This window comes from Salmo salar, chromosome 11 (genome assembly GCF_965601325.2).
Source record: "Salmo salar chromosome 11, fSalSal1, whole genome shotgun sequence".
In the NCBI taxonomy this organism is placed as follows: Eukaryota; Metazoa; Chordata; class Actinopteri; order Salmoniformes; family Salmonidae; genus Salmo; species Salmo salar.
Genome location: NC_138301.1, coordinates 25611410 through 25633830, shown reverse-complemented (window position 1 = coordinate 25633830; position 22421 = coordinate 25611410). Strand labels below are relative to the sequence as shown.

General features: G+C 43.8%; 1 protein-coding gene across 1 annotated transcript in view; it reads right to left on the bottom strand.

Moving 5' to 3' along the window:
• LOC106563522 (myosin-binding protein C, cardiac-type) overlaps positions 1 to 21627 on the bottom strand; it is a 41287-nt gene extending 19660 nt beyond the window's left edge. The window contains exons 1-13 of the mRNA XM_082957827.1: positions 21443 to 21627; positions 16632 to 16952; positions 13956 to 14123; positions 13580 to 13657; positions 13275 to 13423; positions 12988 to 13105; positions 12755 to 12803; positions 10500 to 10556; positions 8726 to 8895; positions 8334 to 8466; positions 7618 to 7742; positions 7282 to 7387; positions 5792 to 5958 (exon numbers count right to left, since the gene is read on the bottom strand). Of these exons, the coding sequence (XP_082813953.1) occupies positions 5792 to 5958; positions 7282 to 7387; positions 7618 to 7742; positions 8334 to 8466; positions 8726 to 8895; positions 10500 to 10556; positions 12755 to 12803; positions 12988 to 13105; positions 13275 to 13423; positions 13580 to 13657; positions 13956 to 14123; positions 16632 to 16952; positions 21443 to 21467 (1666 nt within the window). The 5' untranslated portion in view covers positions 21468 to 21627. The remainder of the gene's footprint in view (positions 1 to 5791; positions 5959 to 7281; positions 7388 to 7617; positions 7743 to 8333; positions 8467 to 8725; positions 8896 to 10499; positions 10557 to 12754; positions 12804 to 12987; positions 13106 to 13274; positions 13424 to 13579; positions 13658 to 13955; positions 14124 to 16631; positions 16953 to 21442) is intronic.
• Between the last annotated feature and the right edge of the window lie 794 nt (positions 21628 to 22421).

Genomic DNA, 22421 nt, shown 5'->3' with positions numbered 1-22421 from the left:
CTACACACAAGATACTTTTGTATTCAGAGGTTCGTGCTTAGTCCCCTCCTGTACTCCCTGTTCACCTATGACTGCGTGGCCACGCACAACTCCAACACCATCATTAAGTTTGCCGACGACACAACAGTAGCAGGGCTGTTCACCAACAACGAAATAGACTGCAGAGAGGAGGTCAGAGACCTGGCAACCTCTTCCTCAACGTTAGCAAGACAAAGGAAAAGAAGGGCCAAGCACTCCCCCATTTACATCGACGGGCCTGTAGTGGAGCGGGTCGAGAGCTTCAAGTTCCTTCGTATCCACATCACTAAGAAACTATCATGGTCCAGACACACCAAGACAGTTGTGAAGAGGGCACGATAACTCATATTTCCCCTCAGGAGACTGAAAAGATTTTGCATGGGTCCTCAGACCCTCAAAAAATGATACAGCAGCACCATCAAGAGCATCCTGACTGGTTGCATCACCATTTGGTATGGCAACTGCTCGGCATCCAACCGTAAGGCGCTACAGAGGGTCGTGCGTACGGCCCAGTACATCACTGGTGCCGAGCTTCCTGCCATCCAGGACCTCTATACCAGGCGGTGTCAGAGAAAAGCCCTAAAAATTGTCGAAGACTCCAGCCACCCTAGTCATAGACTGTTCTCTCTGCTACCGCACGGCAAGCGATACCGGAGCACCAAGCCTAGGACCAAAAGGCTCCTTAACAGCTTCTACCCCCAAGCCATAAGACCGCTCAACAGTTAATCAAATGGACAGCTACCTGGACTACTTACATTGACCCCCTTATTTTATTCAAATGTATTTTTTTGCAATGACTCTCTTGCACAGGTTCAATGTACACTTACTGGAAACCACACACCCACACATACTACACTGACACTGCAACACACACACACACACACACACACACACACACACACACACACACACACACACACACACACACACACACACACACACACACACACACACACACACACACACACACATGCATATTGACGCCACACAGAGACATAGATTCACACTCCTCACATATGCTGCTGCTACTCTCTGTTTATTATCGATGCGTAGTCACTCTATCCCTACCTACATGTACTGTACATATTACCTCAATTACGCTGTCACGTTCTGACCAGTATGAGGGTTATTTTGTTAGTGTAGGCTGGTCAGGACGTGGCAGAGGGTATTTGGTTTATGTGGTTCGGGGTGTGTGTATTATGTATAGGGTAGTTGATTTATGTATTCCGTTTTTTTTTTGGTCACTGCTCTGTTAGTCTATGTTCTTTCTAGTTAGTCTGTTTCTATGTTTAGTTAATTGGGGTGTGGACTCTCAATTGAAGGCAGGTGTTGTCTAGTTGCCTTTGATTGAGAGTCCTATATATTAGGGTGTGTTTGTAATTTGTGGGAGGTTGTCTCTTGAATTGCTGTCTTTTGCCGTCAAGTCTGTATTCGTCGTCCATCGTTTTGGTTTTGTTTGTGTAAGTGTTTTCATTAAAGTTAATTATGAGCACTCAACCCGCTGCGCCTTGGTCCATTCCTGATGACCGTCGTTACATACGCGACTAACCCGTACTCCTGCACATTTACTCAGTACCGGTACCCCTTGTATATAGCCTCATTATAGTTATTTTATTGTGTTATTATTTTTCCTTTTGTCCATGTAGCAGAAAATTCTTACTTCATTTTTTTAAAACCCTGCATTGTTGTTAAAGGGCTCCTAAGTAAGCATTTTATGATAAGTTTGTATTTGTATTTGGCCCATGTGAAAAAAAAATGTGATTTGATTTTGATTTGGTTTGATAAAAGTATATATACAAACATACATGTCTGTTTATATACAGTACCAGTCAAAGGTTTGGACACAACTACACACTCAAGGGTTTTCTTTATTTTTACTATTTTCTACATTGTAGAATAATAGTGAAGACATCAAACTATGAAATAACACATTTTGGAATTATGTAGTAACCAAAAAAGGCTATTTGACCAAGAAGGAGAGTGATGGAGTGCTGCATCAGATGACCTGGCCTATACAATCACCTGACAACCCAATTGAGATGGTTTGGGATGAGTTGGACCGCAGAGTGAAGGAAAAGCAGCCAACAAGTGCTCAGCATATGTGGGAACTCTTCAAGACTGTTGGAAAAGCATTCCAGGTGAAGCTGGTTGAGAGAATGCCAAGAGCGCGTAAAGCTGTCATCAAGGCAAAGGGTGGCTACTTTGAAGAATCTCAAATATAAAATATATTTTAATTTGTTTAACACTTTTTTGGTTACTACATTATTCCATATGTGTTATTTCATAGTTTTGATGTCTTCACTATTATTCTAAAACTGTAAAAATAGCAAAAAACCCATGAATGAGTAGGTGTGTCCAAACTTTTGACTGGTACTGTACATCTACATCCAAAATGTTCCAAACAAATTGCAGATCTAACTTTAGGACTGCAAAACCAATGTCTGCACTCTGCAGCTCTTGACATCAATGACTGGGCATTTATGGTCATGTTAGGATTGTAAAACGGTCATAAACTGATGTTTAGTTACAGTTTTTCTCAATTGTTTACACACAAATACTGGTACTTGAGACACAATGACCACAACATGTAACTCATGCACCAACCCCCTGAACCAATTCTGCTAAACTACAAGCACAATTCCTGCTTTACACTCAAATTGCAGTTCTAAAACACACTTTTTGACAAAACACTACACACAATTCTTTGCATTTGGCACAATTTTCATGCAGAAAATCTCTTGTTTTCACAATGAACACACTGCCATTCAAATATGCACACTGACTCATCACATGGGCAAACACCCGTCACACAGTTTTACAATTAGCAATCAGAGCTTTAGCATAAAAGGGCAACAGGTGAGCTCTTCTGTTTTGGAGCAATGGATGCCAACATTGGAAACAGAGGCAGAGCCAGAGGAGTGAGAGTAAGAGGAGGAGGACGGGGAGGACAAGGACGAGGACGAGGAAGGCCAAGGATCGTAATCTCTGGTGAGATCCGAGCCACTTTGGTTGATCATGTGGTCAACCATGGTCTAACAATGAGGGAGGCTGGGCAAAGAGTACAGCCAAATTTGAGCAGGTACACTGTAGCATCCATCATCCGGACATTCTGAAATGAGAATAGGTAAGAAATCTACTCTCACTAGAAAATTGCAGTACTGCATCTCAATACAGTACTCAATGAGTACAGTAGTACAGTATTGCCTGTGGACTGTTCTGTAGGACTGTAAAAATAAAGTATGTTTCAAGTATTTGGGAAATGTATTCCTACTTTGTATTTACAGTATTTTACTATTTGTTTGGCAGAACTGAAAGATTACCAACACAAGGTGGTCGGGAATGTGTTCTGTCTCCTGAACAGGAAACTGAAATCATGAACATGGTCCTAGAAAATAACGCCATAACATTACGTCAAATACAAAGAAAAATAATAGAAAACAATGAGATATTTCAAAATATTGATAGGGTAAGCTTATCAACACTGGACCGTGTCTTGCGCAGAAATAATCTCAGGATGAAGCAGGTCTACAGGGTGCCATTTGAACGCAATTCAGAAAGAGTCAAAGAATTGCGATAACTACGTGCAAGTGAGTCCTATACAATCCCACAATTGATGCATACTCTCAACACTGTATAAATTATACATATTTCAATATTGTAATCATAATGATTGTGCTTCACAATAGTGACCACTCCATGTCTATTTCTGATATTGTAATGTGTGTTTCAGAGAGTCCTTGAGCTAGAGGTGGCTGCAGTGGAGCACCAGTTCATCTTCATTGATGAGGTTGGATTCAACCTCACAAAAAGACGAAAGAGGGGAAGGAATATCCAGGCCAGCGTGCCATTGTTCAAGTCCCTGGCCAGCGCGGAGGGAACATCACAATGTGTGCAGCGATTACCCACCACGGCGTCATCCATCACCATGCTACCCTTGGCCCCTAAAACACCGCCCATCTGATCACATTCCTGGACACCCTACACAACACACTCATTCCACCAGATCAGGTAGATGGCCCAGAGCAGCTCAGGTACGTTGTCATTTGGGACAAGGTAAGTTTCCACAGGGCTGCTCTGGTTCGTAACTGGTTCACTGCCCACCCACGCTTTTTAGTTGTTGATCTCCCTCCATATTCTCCATTCCTCAATCCTATTGAGGAATTTTTTTCTGCCTGGAGATGGAAAGTGTATGACCGAAATCCACAAACGCGTATACCTCTTCTCCAAGCTATGGAAGACGCATGTGGAGATATAGCAGCTGATGCTTTTCATGGCTGGAATCGCCACGCTAGGCGATATTTCCCCCGCTGCTTGGCCAGGGAAAACATTGCTTGTGATGTGGATGAGGTGCTGTGGCCAGACCACAACAGAAGAGAGGATGCAGCATGGTTTTTATTTTTATTTTATTTATTTTTTTACTGTAACTGTATACATTAAATTTTTCTGTTTTGTATGTAGACCACTGTATGTGCAGCTTTGTGTTGGTTGGGAATGGGATGTACACTGTGTACATTGTTTTTGTGGGAAAAATAAAATATATTTGTTACCGTGTATTTGTGTGTTCTGAGTATAAAAACAATATTCTCAAATATTTTACAACACACTTATGTATGTACTGTCTGTGTTTTCCATTCATCATAGTGTTTTACATTGAGCACATCAGTGTTCAACTGGTTCTTATAAATGTATATTCATATGATGGTTTGTGTGTGTCATTTGAAAACAAAACACCATTTTGATAAGAAATAACATTGTTTTGAATGTAAAGTTTAATTTTGCTGGAGAATTGAGGGGTCTTGCCCATTGTGTGTGTTTTTTGATTTGTGTGTAGAGTTCTGAGAATATGAGCCATGCTTTCAGAAAATGTGTGTAAACAATCGAGAAAAACTGTAAGAGATGGTGGAGAATGGGTGTTTTTAGATGCATTATGACACGGCTAAGGTTTGTCACAGTTGAAACTGCTGAAGTGACGTTGTTAATTGATGGTTGTTGTTCAATCACGTAATGGTTTAAATTACTGTTATTTAATTTTTGTCCTACGTTCGTTTAGATTTTCTCCTACATTCGTTTTCATTGAATGGTCATCATCCAATGTCTCTACCACCTCTCCTGTGGGTTGATTCTCTATTCTCGCTGTAATAGGACAACATTTTTAGTTTGCTGTATTCCCCATCTTTTTGGAATATCCCTATAAATATACACCTATTGGCACTAATTAGATATTAAGAAGAAATTAAACATGCAGTACAACAGGACAGAATAGAGAGAGTGAGAGAGAAAGAGAACACAGAGAGACAGAACCCATACAGAGAGAGTGCGAGAGAGAGACAGAGACAGAGACAGACAAAGACACATATAGACAATTGAGGGTCACCTGCACGAGCCTGTACCCTTCAGATAAAATATATGGGCCATGTCTTCTAACTTTAGCTGGTATTTGAACAGACTTGTGTCTGTGCTGTAGCCTTGACATAGTGACATGGTTGATGGTGTGGGCAGCCATGTTTCAAGGTTAGGCAGAACAGGGGCTTGCTTGGAGTGACAGGGACATAAGAGTAGGCTGGGTCTCGGTGAAGGGTGAGGAAGAAGATTCACATTGTTTTTTTTTATCTTCAGCCCAGTACTCTAGTTCAAGGATTGCTTTGTCTGTCTTTAAACTGGACATGCTTTATGGACTGCAGGTGGTTGGACCCCCGGATACTAGCTATCATGTTCAACATTGTTGAGCAGAGATGTATTTCAATCTGTTGTGTTGTCTGACGTGAGCACTTACCCGACACCATGAGTTCAGCCATAGATTCACCACCATTGGTTTTAACTGTGTAGTGGCCACAGTCCTCCTTAGTTGCCTCATTAATGATGAGGACGTGCTTGCGGCCATCTTTCTTGAAGCGGTACTTGAAGGACTCATCCCTTGTCAGCTCCACCCCATCTTTCTCCCTGCATAGACAGAGCACCACATGAGCACCAGCAGTCTCAAATTCTCCATTATTGTCTGATTTAATCTAAATTTTTACATCAACATTTCTATATATATTAAGCAACACTATATAAAGACTTTATACACAGTCAGAGGTATCACTATAACAGCTTTGATTTGAGGTTATGTTAGACAGTATCTAGTGAAAGTGTTACAAAGTTGCCGATGTAACACTGTCAGCCATTTTGCATTACACATCGGCACTGACAAATGTTCTCAATATGTCACTTTTCTGAATGGTCATCACTTTACCACAACTATTTAATTTTCACCAATGAAGGCACAGTTGCACAGGTATTAACAGTGGTATCATTGCAATCTGATACTGTATGTTTGCCCAAAGAACCAAATTGGCGGATAGATATTTATTTATGTGCCCATGGTTAGGCCCAATTCCAGGAACATCACAATGTTGTATTTTGGATGGGTGACCATAATTCACGATTACTTTCTCGTTCCGCTAAAGGACAGGGGACGTGCTAACAGCCCTGTGTGACCTTTCATGTGGCTGATAATTTACTGCATGTTGTGATATCCACCCTAGCAATGTGGCAGATATACTGTGACTGAGACACTGTGGCAGAGACACTGTGGCAGAGACCCTGTGGCAGAGACCCTGTGGCAGAGACCCCGTGGCAGAGACCCCGTGGCAGAGACCCCGTATCAGAGACCCTGTGGCAGAGACCCTGTGGCAGAGACACTGTGGCAGAGACCCTGTGGCAGAGACCCTGTGGCAGAGACACTGTAATATATAGCCCAGCCCTGTGGCAGAGACACTGTACCTGAGACACTGTGACAGGAAGGTCAGCATCTGTCTGTCAATCAGGGAAGTCACAGCCTGGGGGTGACTAACACGTTAAAGCCATGAGTGACACAAATGCCATCTACCGGACATGTGAGGAATGTGCACGATGCAGCGCAGAGTCAAAAACTACATATGTTTCAATCCTTACAACCAGAGTAATGTTATCCTCAAACCAAGATTTGATATGTGGATTAATTCTAACAAGGGAAACACAAAGTACAGCTATTTCCTATATGCAACCTAATGTACCACAATGTCACCATATTAGTTATTACAGCCATCTGTTGTGTCTATCCGAGTTGCTGTGAAATAACGTAAATGTGAACAGTATGCCAGACCATGCTTTTGATGTCCTCGGTCAGGGACTTGGCACTTTGTAAATCTTAAAATACTGTCTGATATGGCACCCATTGTTGACCTCCTCACACCTTCTATGGAAGTGTTTGAGTTTGATTTGTGGGTTGAGAGAACGTCTTACCATTTGACCGTAGCCCCTTCTTCTGACACCTCACACTCTAACTCCACCCGCTCACCCTTCATGACCATCTGGTCCTCCAGATTACTTGTAATAGTGACAGGAGGCTCTGCAGACACACAGAGAAAGAAACAATAAGAACCACCATTATACCACCAGGCACTTTAGCAAATAATCCTATTTCCCTTGTTGTGAGTTTCCCTTGTTATGTCATGATGCTATCTTAAACATCACGCAGGCACAAATATAATGTCTGTGTGAAATGCATTCAAACTAGTGTACAAATGAAACATTGATGTTGAACTGTTGATTGGTAACTTTTAGTTGTCTCACATGCACCTTTGACAAAGAGCTCTGTGGTGCACTTCTCATCCCCGACCACACAAGTGTATGTGGCATCGTCTGACAGTGAGCAGTGGTTGATGGTGAGGTATCGCTTGTTGCCAACACTCTCAAAGATGTACCTGGTAGATGGACAAGAACCTTCATTATCCACTCAATTATTCACCAACACCTTTCATAATAAAATAAATGTTCCTTATTGACAGACATAGACAACATTCAAACCACAATAGCCTTCTGTGTAACACTGTCTTCCTGTTGATGATACATTGTATAGATAGTTGGTAAATTGGTTGATAGCATAACAGTTTTACATCAGTCATCATCATGTTTTCAGAGTAGACAGCAGTGTGGAGACCCCAAAAAGCTTCCATATTTACAATGGTTGACAGTCGTATTCCTGTCTATCTTATTTCAGCCCTTTGCTACTGTCGGTACCTAGCAAAACAATCTCAGATGTGTTGCTTGACATGATGAAAGTACTTACTTGCTGTTCATGAAAGGTCAGCAAGATCAGCACAGTCCATCCATGTGTTGTGGGGGAAGAGAAGAGAAACGTTAGCATGACATAATACAGCAATCTGAGAGATAGCTAATTGTATTGTTGAGTTGCTGAATAAGCATGTGTTGTACACACATTTGTAAGAGATGGTACATCAGTAATTCATTCAATTTGAATGCCAGCTCAGAAAACCCTTTCCGCTGATGGCTACCTTCCAGTTGATTGAATCTCTTGCCCATTCTTCAGCCATTTTACATCTACGTCTTCATTGGCCACCTCAATGCATAGTTTCATTTTATGCCCTTTTTCTACCTGGTAGGCAGGGTCCAGCTTCTTTAGGAAAGCTGGGGTTTGGAGACAGACACGTGGAGAGCAATTACTTTTCCTATAGTTAACAATACTGATCTGCAGAGGTAACATTTAGCTGTAAATACAGATACAGTAGCTAGCTTCTACAGTGGAGGCTTCCATGGAGGGATGACTGAAGGGATGAGTACCTAAATGGGTATTTGCGGTGTCCATTTTAGGATGGGTTCAGTCTCAGGATGCATAATGTATGAGCTGAAGGATAAGTGTTGGTTTCACAAAGATAGAGATACCAACCTTCACTCTTCTTTTCCTCCTTCCTCATCTTCTTCAGCCTCTTCAACATCCCACGCAGGTCTGTGATGCCATACTGGAAGGCGATCTTCTCATACTCACTGGCTTTAGCCTTCTGGAGGATTTCCCATACATCCTCATCAGGCTCACTTTTGACCTGGGACTTAGAGGCACTGGCACAGAAAGAGGACACAAGGGGACAAGGTAAGCCAATGTCTGAAGCCATCACTTAGCATTATCATTAGGTTACATTACTGACCATGCACAGTAACAGTTAGGTCTATCCATGCTCAATAGGCCTACTTATACATTTTCTTCATTACTTGCAATTTTCCATTACAATTTTCTAAGTCATATTTGCATTCAGGTTTCACTCAAAAACTCATTGCAGTCTTCACATAACAATCAGATAGCATATTATTACATCGACAACAATTGTTTCTTACCGATGACCTGGTGAACCTTTAAAAAAACTGCTGCACTCATTCCCGAAGCAGAACCCAAGCGACAAACCAAACAGATTAATACACACATCAAATATACATTGCAGTACCCAAAATCAAAAGCTAGCACCCTAGAACCCACCCATGAAGACCGCAAACAAGCACAACACCTACAACAAATATCATTTCTGCTGCAATGGTCTGCAGACATACAGAAAAGTGCCATAGCTATTGTAAAATATTGAAAATGAATTCCGATTAATCAGAATTATATAGAACATCAAATCAGAATAATTTATACTGCATTATGAATTTTGAATTTTGAAAAAAAAAAAACATTCACATTTTCAACAAACAAGAGACCCTAAAACAATGTGTTTGCCCGTATAGGTCAATGCATGACATCAAGGTAAATGCCAGGGCATGAAATCCACTAGACTAGCAGATGGGTTTGACATTAAGGGATTGAGTGAGATGGAACAATGTTTGTGTGTGATGGGGCGGAAAAAAACCATTGCTTTGAAAACAGGCGGAGTTGTGACTGGAGATCGAAGGAAGGTCTGGAGAGTCAGTAATGACTCATTGTGATGATGCAGTGATACTCATAGGGAAGAAAGAGATGCAGACCACAAAGTGTTGTGAAAGCTTCTATTGCATTCAGATGTGTGCTAAATGTCCTGCACTTCAGATGTGTGCTAAATCTCCTGCACTCTTAGAAGAAAATGTGGTATCTACAACTTAAAAGGGTTATTTTGCTGTCCCTGTAAGAGAACCCTTTGAAGAACCCTATTTGGTTCCAGGGAGGGTTCTACATGGAATCACAGAGGGTTCTACATGGAATCCAAAAGGGTTTTTACCTGGATCCAAAAGGGTTTTACCTGGATCCAAAAAGGGTTATCCTATGGGGACAGCCAAATAACTGTTTTGGAACCTTTTTATCTAATAGTGTACTGCTCTATGTGTTCTAGCTTGTGTGGTAGAAGTGACAGAGTCTTCTACAGGGCATGAGGTGTGTGAGGGTGCAAGGCAGAAGTAGTCTGGGACCAGTGTGAGATTAGCAGGAGGACTCAAGATGCATTGTGAGTAGGCAGCAAGACTGACCTGAAGTCAGGTTAGTGAAAAAGTAACTGGGAAAACATTTCCATTAATCCAATCTGTTGGGTAAACTAGTAGTAGTCACTTACTCTCTGTATAGAGGAGGGGAAGGGGGGGGTGACAAAGAGAGATGGACACAATGAGATAACATGCCCAAGAGAAACAAGCTTACTGATTTGGAAAATAATGATGTTACTCAACTTTTTGTTCTGAAATAATCTGAGATAATTCACACTCACCTTTTCTTCAACAAGGCACTGAAGTCCAACTCTCCTGCTTCCTCACTTCCATCCACACTGCTGTAGAAATATCAGCGCCAATAACACAATATCAGTACCCTATCAAAGCAATGCATTCTGACAGTTTGGTTATCATCATCACCATAAGAGATGAGCAGCACCCTTGAAAACAACAGCAAACATGTTGTCCCCAACAAATGATGCCCCCTTGGGCCAATTTTCAGTTAATTACTATAGCTCCTGCCTTGGACGAATCAGTGTAATTTTGTAAATGCCAGATCTCTGTGGCAAGATGTATCATTCACCCACGTTTTTTCAAAATCAGGCCAGTGCTGTCTGAGTTATCGCGTGTGACTAACGTACGAAGGAACGGACAGAGACAAATCCACAGTCCCCTCCCCGATTTCATAATGGGGGACAATTACAGACAGTAGCAGAAAGGGTCTTGACATTTTTTCAAGGTGGAACGCAGGGAGCTGGTAGATATTTGAAGGGGTAAGAAACAAAGAGAACTTTGGGATGCACTGGAAGTATAGTATAATATAGACGGATAGAGACAGACAGACTGTCTTTTCTGGCAGAAAGAAAGATGATGATCAATGGATGGATGGATAGATGAGGGGTGATAGATGAGGGGTGGATGAATGAGGGGTGGTTGCATGAATGAAAAGACAGAAGAATAAAAGACAGAATGGATGGACAGATGTTTGGTTGGAGAGATAGATGCTTACCCTGTACTAGCGTAACCATGAGAAGCAACAATCTTCCAATCAAAAAACAAAGCACTCAAGGTGAATGCCAGCACCTGGTCAAAATCCCCATGAAATCTGTATTCCACTCTGATCAATGGGATGAGGGATCTCAGGGAGAGGACAACAGTTTTATATGCGGCTGGAAGTGTTTATCTCCTTCCTCTGATCTCTGAAGCGATCAGGATTAAACAAGGGCCTGGTGGTTTATGTGGTAGAATTACAACACACGGCGGTGGCTTCCTCCAGTGATATCTCTCATCCGACAGCCCTGGAGAACCAGTGCCACAGAAAAGCCTGTGTGTCTTAACACATCCTGGCACTTTCAATTCCATCAAACCAGGGGCAAGACCAAAAACTCACTCCTTCGGCTCAATGTTTGTGCAGCTGGATCCGCTGTTTTGATAAAGACCCTGTGGTAGATCAGAGAGAGAGTTTGAGTGACATATAAAGTTGGTGTGCTGTTAAGCTGCTTGTTAAACCAGCCCATTGTACTCTCTCACCTCCAGACCAGAAGCTGGTTCTGTCAAAGTTGAAACAATGACAGTGTTCACGCTGTCAAGCTAAAGAATGACACAGTGGATTTAACATCTAAGGTGGTCTCTTTAAAAGATGAGTTAGGTCAAACCCTGTCTCTTTCACACCATAGCTGTCTTCTCAAAGTTCAGCGAGGAAGTTACATATTTCCAGAAACTGGCTCTGTTTGACCCAAAAGGAAAGCAGAGAAAAAGAGAGACTGAAAAGCTTTCCCTGAAGTCTTTTTGGTAATCAGAGGCCCCAGTGTTTGGATATGAACCCCCAATGTTGCAGCAAACTATCACTACCTTCCTGATGGTCCACTTCTCTTCTTAGCAGCTCCACTCCTGACAAGTTGGCATTGCCAGATAGTTATTTCTCTCACATATCCAAAGGACTGTATAGATACTATTACACCCCATTTACTTATTGTCTATTGGCACATACTGTATACAAAAAAGAGAAGCATTTAAATAACCATCCAACAATATGCACAGACTGCTAGCTTGGGGCTGTTGAAAAATGCTTTAGTTAATACCATTGTACAAAGTTGATTTGTGTTGTTTTGTTGATACAGCTTGCTAAATAACAACTTGATATACTTTTCCTTCAATCCTTCTCACTTTCGCACACGCACACACACAAACACACACACACCAGTAGAGGCTGCTGAGGGGAGGGTTGGCTCATAATAATGGCTGGAACAGAGAGAATGGAATGGCATCAAACCATGTGTTTGATGTATTTGATACCATTCCATTTATTCAGCTCCATCCATTACCTTGAGCCCGTTCTCCCCAATTAAGGTGCCACCAACCACCTGTGACAACACACACACACACACACACACACACACACACACACACACACACACACACACACACACACACACACACACACACACACACACACACACACACACACACACACACACACACACACACACACACACACACACACACACAGAAAGAAAGAAATGTTTGAGCTTACGTGCGCCTGAAAGCTGCCCTGATGTCAAACCCTTCCACAGCCCGGGCCTCTGAAACATGATAGAATAATCAGTTATCTCTTCTCTATCATTGATTTTTATACCACAGGTACTATAAAAAATAACTGATATTTACTGTATGCTTTAGCAAGAAAGGCACTAAGGAGAAAATAAGAACAATTGTAGTTTCTGTTAATCTGCCCCTAGTGATTGTACTGTGTGAGAGGGCACCCACCATGCACAGTTAGGTCAAAGTTGCAGCTGTCGAACTTGTCCCGGGATGACACCTCACACCTGTAAGCTCCAGCGAAACTGGGCTTGGCTGCAATGATCTGCATCTCAAAGGTGTAGACCTGAAAACAAAGGCCAAAAATTCCTGGTAATAATAATGTCAGCGAAAACCATAAAACCTCTGAAGTCTTTTGCAAGGCGATCTCTAGGTTTAACAGCTCATTGCAGTGTCCAACCTGTTCTTGGTGACAACAGTATGTAACATGATCATGTATGGGACAAAAGTCTAACCTTAGAGTTACGATCATAAAGCTCCTTGAGCTGCAGGCTCTTTCCAGACTTGCTAGCCAGGTCCATCCACTTCCCCTTAAACCATTTGATGGTGGGCTTCTTCAGCAGTGAAGCAGCATTCACTTTAGCCACAAAATTAATGTTCTCACCTGGACACAACAGTAGGGAAACATGCCATGACATGCCCATAATATCTTTATGAATTGCTTGCATGAATGACTATGATCTCTGGGGTGCTGTTCCTCACTAAGTTACTCTGGATGAGAGAGTCTGCTAAATGACTAATATGTAATGGTGTCACTCACCCACAGCAACCTCCCCACTCTGGGGTTTCTCTGTAAACAGGCCAGTGAGGTCTGTCTTCGTGTCAGGGGCTTGACTTTCTGGGAAGGGAACAGGAAAATGTTAAACAGGACAGAGCTAGGGAGAAGCCGGGAGCAAGTAAACTACCAAGGATAGTTATACCATCTGTTTTTTGTTGGGGTTTTTTTCTTCACAGAAGCTCTGTGAAGGCTGATACAAAGCTAAATTATGATACTTTCAAGTGCAGTGCACAAGTTTTTCAGTGAAGTATATTACAATGTCTCCATTGTCATGCATTGTGACCCTACAACATCACCACAAGCGTGTATCCAGTAGCTCAAAGGATCGGTGGAAACAATCTGTAAACATTGGTCTAACCATCAAATCCTGGAGTGTCATGTGCCTGTATATTGGCACCTGGCTGAGGTGCTACTGGTGTAGTGTCCGCTGCTGCAGGTGTCTCTGCTGGGGCTGGGGCCTCCTCTGGAGCTAAAGTGTCTGTAGCAGCTGGAGCTGCTGGGTCCCCTGCTCCACCCTGGGCTTCCTCTGGTAACAAACAATTTACAATGAGAGACTCATATAACTGAATGTTTCTCGGACTGTAGACCATATACACTGAGTCTACAAAACATTAGGAACACCTTCTGAATACTGAGTTGCATACCCCCCCCAGGCCCATGTTGACTCCAATGCTTCCAACAGTTGGGACAAGTTGGCTGGATGTTCTTTGGTGGTGGACCCCCGAAAAACTCAGATAGTTCTTTAATTCCACTTGACTCACATTTTAATTGCATAGACAATCCTGGGAAATCCACAATATCAAAAGTGTCACACAAGCAGGAAGATGGCATGCTTGGAGGGCCATTCATTCAGGAACCAATGAGATGATCGAGGGGGGGCATCATGCAGGAACCAATGGGATGCTCGAGGGGTTACATTTTGTGGCTAAGCTTAGCCAATGCGGTTGTTCTCTTAACTCATAAAATGTCTTAACATTTGAGAGCGCTTTGTTTCCGTAGGCACATGTTTGATGTTGTTTTCCCAAATTGATAAACATGTTTGTTAAATCTATGTTACACATAAACGTACAGTAATCGCTAGCGTTACAAAATGTCATTCCCTTACCGTTTTTTGCAACATTGCACACATTTTGATTCATGTTTGGTATGCCTACGATATGTTGTTGCATTTCATTGACTATTTCCTCACCTCTGAGTGGGCACAATGTTTATAGCGCATATGAACCTTTTCAAGACTCACAAGGCAAGAGATAATTTTATTTCCATAAAAAGTGTTTGTTTGCTGTTTGTCCATGGCGCTCCCCATCTGTTTCAAATGTGCAGTAGTCATTGAGAGAGTGTTGAATTTGGTCAACAAAAAATGGAATTGCTAATTTGCTACGTGAGGCTTATTTGATTGAATAGAAGTTCCGTAATTGTTAGGTTGTTACGAATGCACTGATATAAGTGAATGCACATGGCATTTCGGCAACTTTGAAAAAAACTACTTCATATCAGAGTTGTGCCTGTTGTCATAGAGATAGATAGAGGTCTCATCATGGATATAACCCATTTTAACAAGGACATTGTCATTGGGGGTTCCACCATTTTAAATTAGTCAACTGGGTGGGGATTCCTAAGAGTTGGGAGCAATCAGCCAATGAAGAAGAAGACAATTGTTTACTTTAAAATGGAGACAGCCTCAATGGTGCTGCCCAGATGGTCACAGACGCTATAATGGCACAGATATACAGTATATCTCTATGGCCTGTTGTTCATACAAGTATCTTCCCTCTCATTGGCTAGAATGGTCCCACCTGATCTCACCTCATCCTTCCATCTTTAAAGGACATATATTTCCATTGTTGGAGCGGTCAATTGACTATCTTGTCAATATAATAGACAATCTTTTGCTAGATGGCTCTGAGTGGGCCTATCTGTAATGTATTTGTGTGCGGGTGCGTTCTAATAGTTGTAGGTGGCCTTCCTGCAAGGACGTCAATATTATGAATGACTTGACTGTGAATTAAATAAGTTCTGATGATTATTATGTCTGCTTTAGACTATTATTCCACAATGTAGGCTAATTAATGAAAATGCATTTTACATGACAAGTTATGGGTTAACTATCATTTTGACAGAGGTATGTCCCAGGGGGAGCTAAGAAAATATAATTGCTTGTTTGTTTATTTATTTTTGGGGGGGGCAGTTTTGGTAATTGTTAGGAGGCTGATGTGAGCCTGTTATACCCCAACCTGAGTCTGGAGTAGACAGATTTGCCTGCCTCTAGGCATTTTCTTTTTCATTATAAGTGTTATGAGAAGTTTGGAAATATCTATTTTGGATTACTTTGTCAATATTGTGAATTGAATGTCTGGATCACCATTGACATAAATACAAGCATAACTTCTGCACCTGAACCCACCTGCCTCTTGCAACATTTCTGCCCATACCACTGTTACAAGGTCCCTATTTTACACATTTGTCTACTCTTATCTTGCAAATATTTCCATTTATCAACTTTGAACGGATCAAGTTTCCATGTGCACTGTGTTATCTCGTGTCAGATGCCTCTTGTGACTATCTATCCTGAGCACTTGCTGCTGTGGTTACTCATGAGGAAACAATCTGTTTGTGTCAGGCCAGGGTGAAGGTCATCAGGGAGGGTTTGATGTGAATCACAGCAGCACTGGACAGGCTGGAGCTGCTCCAAGTCTGAGCTCTCCACAGCCACTCTCTTTCTCTGACCCCAGGCATTTTATCCAACCACACACAGTTCCTACTGCCAGGCTGAAAGGGTTGCTGTGTGATCAACTGTGTAGGTAATGTTACAGTACACACTGTGCTCTGTGCTTGATGAAATGAAACATACTGAGTAATTGTCTAAAACAGACTGTGATTGAAGGTGATAACAACTAGCAGTGCAACAAACAGTGCTCAGTGTTCAACAAATATGTTTATGGTGTTTGGTGGCCTCTGTGCTCGGCGCTCCTCACACTGCGCTCATACGTGAGTATGGCTCTGGACAAAGGTCTACAGCCTAATAGACTCCCACCTTCCTTCTCCTTCACTTCCTTCTTCACTTCCAATTTGACTTCCTCCATGACTTCTTTCTCCTTCACCTTAAGGTCAAACTTGACTTTTGACCCTCCGGCAATCACTGCATAGGCAGTGCCGTCCTCCTTGGTGACTGCTTGGATGGTAAGTGAGTGCTTGTTTCCATCTGCCTTGATCATATACTTGTCGCCAGAAGCAAGGTCCTTTGTGTTGCTCTGCCATCTCACCTTCGCATCAGGCTTCTCTGTCTCTGTCTCAAAAACCACTGTTGCCCCTTCCTCTGCCACCTGAGTCTTTGGTTTCTTGGCAAATGCTGAGACTGGAGAGGGAGGGATGAGTCAGAATGAAAGAATTCCGTTTAAGATGTCCAGTTTGTCATGGATTTTTGCAGTAAATTGTGATGTTAAACCTTTGAAGTGCACTATGATGATACACCATAGTAGTTCCATTATCAAATGAAAGCTCTTCAGACAAATTACAAATAAGGTTATACAGTGCATTCAGAAAATATTCAGACCACTTTCCTTTTTCCACATTTTGTTACATTACAGCTGTCACGGGCGTTGTATAAAGTGGACCAAAATGCAGCGGGAGTCTGTATACTCATTTTCTTTTTTATTGGCAGAAAGAAGGGAAACCAAAACAAAACACACGTATACAAAAACAACGACGAAAAAACAGTCCTGTAAGGCATACAGCTATACACGAAACAACTACCCACAAAATCCCATAGAAAAAACACCCCTCTTAAATAGGACCTTCAATTAGAAGCAACTAGGAGCAGCTGCTTCCAATTGAAGGTCAACCCAACAAACACCACATACTAGAACTAACATAGAAATAGACTAACAAGAACATAACCCAACAAACCCCGAAACACTCTAAACAAACACACCCCTGCCACATCCTGACCAAACTACAATAACAAATAACCCCTTATACAGGTCAGGACGTGACAGTACCCCCCCACCACCAAAGGTGCAGACCCCGGATGCACCTTAAACAAAAACACAAAAATAAACCCAAAACAAAAATAATCCCAAACTAAAGGGAGGGAAGGGAGGGTGGCCACCGTCACCGATGGTTCTTGTGCTACACCCCCCCCCCTCCCCCCCCCAACCTCCTACTACGGAGGTGGCTCAGGCTCCGGCCTTACTCCCCAACCTAACCTGTCCACCCCCGCTAACTGGTTATTATATATTACCCCTCCCGAAGTCTCTGGACTAAGGCGCATCGCTGAAGACCTCGGGCTGAGTCGCGTCGCTGGAGACCTCGGGCTGATGCTGGAGACTCTGGGAGCTCCGGACTGGAGGGCGACTCTGGCTGCGCCGGTTCCGGACTGTAGGCCGTCTCTCTCGGTTCCGGACTGTAGGCCGTCTCTCTCGGTTCAGGACTGTAGGCCGTCTCTCTCGGTTCAGGACTGTAGGCCGTCTCTCTCGGTTCCGGACTGTAGGCCGTCTCTCTCGGTTCCGGACTGTAGGCCGTCACTCTCGGTTCCGGACTGTAGGACGTCGCCGGAAGCACTGGACGGGGAACTGTCGCTGGAAGCTCTGGACGGGGAACTGTCGCCGGAAGCTCTGGACGGGGAACTGTCGCCGGAAGCTCTGGACGGGGAACTGTCGCAGGAAGCTCTGGACGGGGAACTGTCGCAGGAAGCTCTGGACGGGGTACTGTCGTCGGAAGCTCTGGACGGGGTACTGTCGTCGGAAGCTCTGGACGGGGACTGCGCACTGAAAGCCTGATGCGTGGGGCTGGCTTTGGAGACGCCAGACTGTTTACACGCACCACATGGCTAGTGCGAGGAGCCGGGACAGGACGTACTGGACTGGGCTGATGTACTGGAGGCCTGGTGCGTGGGGCTGGTACTGGAGGTACCAGACTGGGGACACGCACCCCAAGGCTAGTGCGAGGAGCGGGAACAGGATGTACTGGACTGGGCTGACGCACTGGAGGCCTGGTGCGTGGTGCTGGCTTTGGAGGCGCCAGACTAGAGACACGCACCTCAGGGCTAGTACGAGGAGCAGGAACTGGATACACCGGGCCATGAGTAGGCACTGGAGGTCTGGAGCACACCTCCTGCACAACCCGTCCTGGCTGGATGGTAATAGTAGCCCTGCACAAGCGGAGTGCTTGCACAGGGCGAACTGGGCTGTGCAGGGGCCTGATGGTTGCCGTGCGTAGAGCAGGCGTAGGGTAGCCTGGGCCTAGGAGGCGCACTGGTGGCCAGATGTGCTGCGCAGGCATCCTCCTTCCAGGCTGGATGCCCACTCTAGCACGGCACTTGCGAGGGGCTGGGATCGCTCGCACCGGACTGTGCGTGTGTATGGGCGAGATCGTGCGCACTTCTGCATACACCGGCGCTCTCCTCTCCACACGCTCCCCATAATAAGCACGGGGAGTTGGCTTAGGTCTACCGCCTGACCTAGCCAATCTTCCCATGTGCCCCCCCAACATTTTTTATTGGGGCTGCCTCTCCACCGCCACCTGCTTCCCAGGCAGGCTGTTACAATGGTCCAGTAGTTGTTCCCACGTCCAGTCTATCCTTGCCTCTAATACCTCCAGTGACCAGGATGCCATCACCTCCCGAGTGCGCTGCTTGCTCCATTCCTGGTGCTGCTCCCTTCTTTCCCTGGCCCAGGATCCTTGCTCCTCCTGGGCCCACTGCTTGGTCCGTTTGTGGTGGGTAGTTCTGTCACGGACGTCGTATAAAGTGGACCAAAATGCAGCGGGAGTCTGTATACTCATCTTCTTTTTTATTGGCAGAAAGAAGGGAAACCAAAACAAAACACACGTATACAAAAACAACGACGACGACAAACAGTCCTGTAAGGCATACAGCTATACACGAAACAACTACCCACAAAATCCCATAGAAAAAACACCCCTCTTAAATAGGACCTTCAATTAGAAGCAACTAGGAGCAGCTGCTTCCAATTGAAGGTCAACCCAACAAACACCACATAGAAATAGACATACTAGAACTAACATAGAAACAGACTAACAAGAACATAACCCAACAAACCCCGAAACACTCTCAACAAACACCCCTCTTAAAACAGAACATAGCCCAACAAACCACGAAACACTCTAAACAAACACACCCCTGCCACGTCCTGACCAAACTACAATAACAAATAACCCCTTATACGAAAACTTGACTGGAGTCCACCTGTGGCAAATTCAATTGATTGGACATGAATTGGAAAGGCACACACCTGTCTATGTAAGGTCCCACAGTTGACCGTGTATGTCAGAGCAAAAACCAAGCCATGAGGTTCAAGGAATTGTCCGTAGAGCTCTGAGACAGGATTGTGTTGAGGCACAGATCTGGGGAAGGGTACCAAAACATTTCTGCAGCATTGAAGGTCCCCAAGAACACAGTGGCCTCCATCAACCCCCAAAACTCTTCCTAGAGCTGGCTGCCCATCCAAACTGAGCAATTGGGGGAGAAGGTCCTTGGTCAGGGAGGTGACCAAGAACCTGATGGTCACTCTGACAGAGCTCATGAGTTCCTCTGTGGAGATGGGAGAACCTTCCAAAAGGACAACCATCTCTGCAGCAATCCACCAATCAGGCCTTTTATGGTAGAGTGGCCAGACGGAAGCCACTCCTCAGTAAAAAGCACATGACAGCCCGTTTGGAGTTTTCCAAAAGGCACCTAAAGGACTCTAAGACCGTGAGAAACAAGATTCTCTGGTCTGATGAAACCAAGATTGAACTCTTTGGCCTGAATTCCTAGCATCACATCTGGCGGAAACCTGGCACAATCCCTACGGTGAAGCATGGTGGTGGCAGCATCATGCTGTGGGGATGTTTTTCAGTGGCAGGGACTGGGAGACTAGTCAGGATTGAGGGAAAGATGAACGGAGCAAAGTACAGAGAGATCCTTGATGAAACCCTGTTCCAGAGCTTTCAGGACCTCCGACTGGGGTGAAGGTTAAGCTTATAACAGGAAAACAACCATAATCACACAGCCAAGAAAATGCAGGAGTGGCTTCAGAACAAGTCTCTGAATGTCCTTGAGTGGTCCAGCCAGAGCCTGGATTTGAACCCAATCGAACATCTCTGGAGCGACCTCAAAATAGCTGTGAAGTGACGCTCCCCATCCAACCTGACAGAGCTGGAGAGGATCTGCAGAGAAGAATAGGAGAAACTCCACAAATACAGGTGTGCCAAACTTGTAGCGTCATACCCAAGAAGACTGAAGGCTGTAATCATTGTCAAAGGTGCTTCAACAAAGTACTGAGTAAAGGGTCTGAATACTTATGTAAATGTCATATTGAAGTTAAAAAAAAAGTTATACATTTGAAAATCCTTCTAAAAACCTGTTTTTGCTTTGTAATTATGGGATATTGTGTGAAGATTGATGAGGGGGGGAAAAACTATTTAATCAATTTTAGAATAAGTCTGTAACATAACAAAATGTGGAAGTAGTCAAGGGGTCTGAATACTTTTGCACTGTACACTCCCTTTACAATTTCAATGGATCAAATAGAGAGACAAAACTGCACAGAAGACATGCATAGCTAATATGAAGCTAAAGAGGCAGGCATTGGTAAAGTTCACCCTTGTAACAGCAACAACTTTCAAACGTAACCTCTCTGAAATGCAACTGTGAAGACAAGAAACTATGACATGAGATGATCAGTGATCAAAAGTCCCACCATTCCCACAGATTGGGAGGGATTTGTTTTTACAGAGGGAAAAGGGAGAGGAGGTTAAAAAAAATCCAGTGACGTCTTTAGATAGCAGCTGGAGATACAATGATGCTGCAGTAAAACAAGATGGAATCTGATCAAGCACACTTACCTGTTTTTTTGACCGGCTCTGGCATCCTGATTGAATGTTTCTTCCAGAAAGTAACCAACAATAACTTACACACTCCTTCCTAGCTCACCCCTTGCGTTTAATAGTGGGGTTCCTGAGCAACCCCCTCTTCACAACAGTACCAACCCACCCTCTTTTGTCACGATGTCTAGACCCAATCCCCTTTCTGTCCGGCAATGAGATAATATACGTGTACTTCATCCCTCCCTATCCCTCCACACCACACTCACACAACCCCAGACCCCTCTGACCTCCTGCAAACCATATTTCAACCATCCCTTCTCCCGACACCGCAGCTGCATGACAGGCGAAGCGAGGGAGGGAGGGAATGGGAGGTGGGGGGTTAAATTTAGAACCTGAGTCCAGCAACGTCTCCTGCTCTTTCTACATTTGTGCCGCTGCCTGGCCTTGCAAAAAGTAGTAGCTGCTTCAGAAAACAGCAGACAGGAGGCTAGAGTAATCCTTTTATCTGTTGGCAGGAATGTGATTGCTTTCCCCCTGGTGAACCAGGACTTCCAGGAATCCTTCCATGGCTGTGTGCACAGCTTTCCATCATCCATCTGGTTAATTTAACATTTATTTTCTGAACAGGCAGCACTGTAAACAGCAAAATACCTTTCCTTATGTTTGTCATGTAACAATACTTTTTCATGTAATTCAAGCTTTCCAAATGGCAGTGAACTTTACATCAAAACCTAATTTCCCAAGTAAGTAATACACATATATGTGGGACCTTTACCCTCTCTAAATAAGTCCTGTTCTGGTTGAATCATATACTGTTGCCTGACACACTGGAGCTTTGCATCTTATTAGTAGGGGCCTACCGTCCGAAGCCTCGGCTTGGTGACATAGCGAGCAAATGACAGACTAAGACTGACTGGAGTAAAGTATTATGGAGTGTTAACTGTGGAGGCGGTTGAGCAACCACACCTTAGTGGAGCATTTTGGGATAATAAGGCAT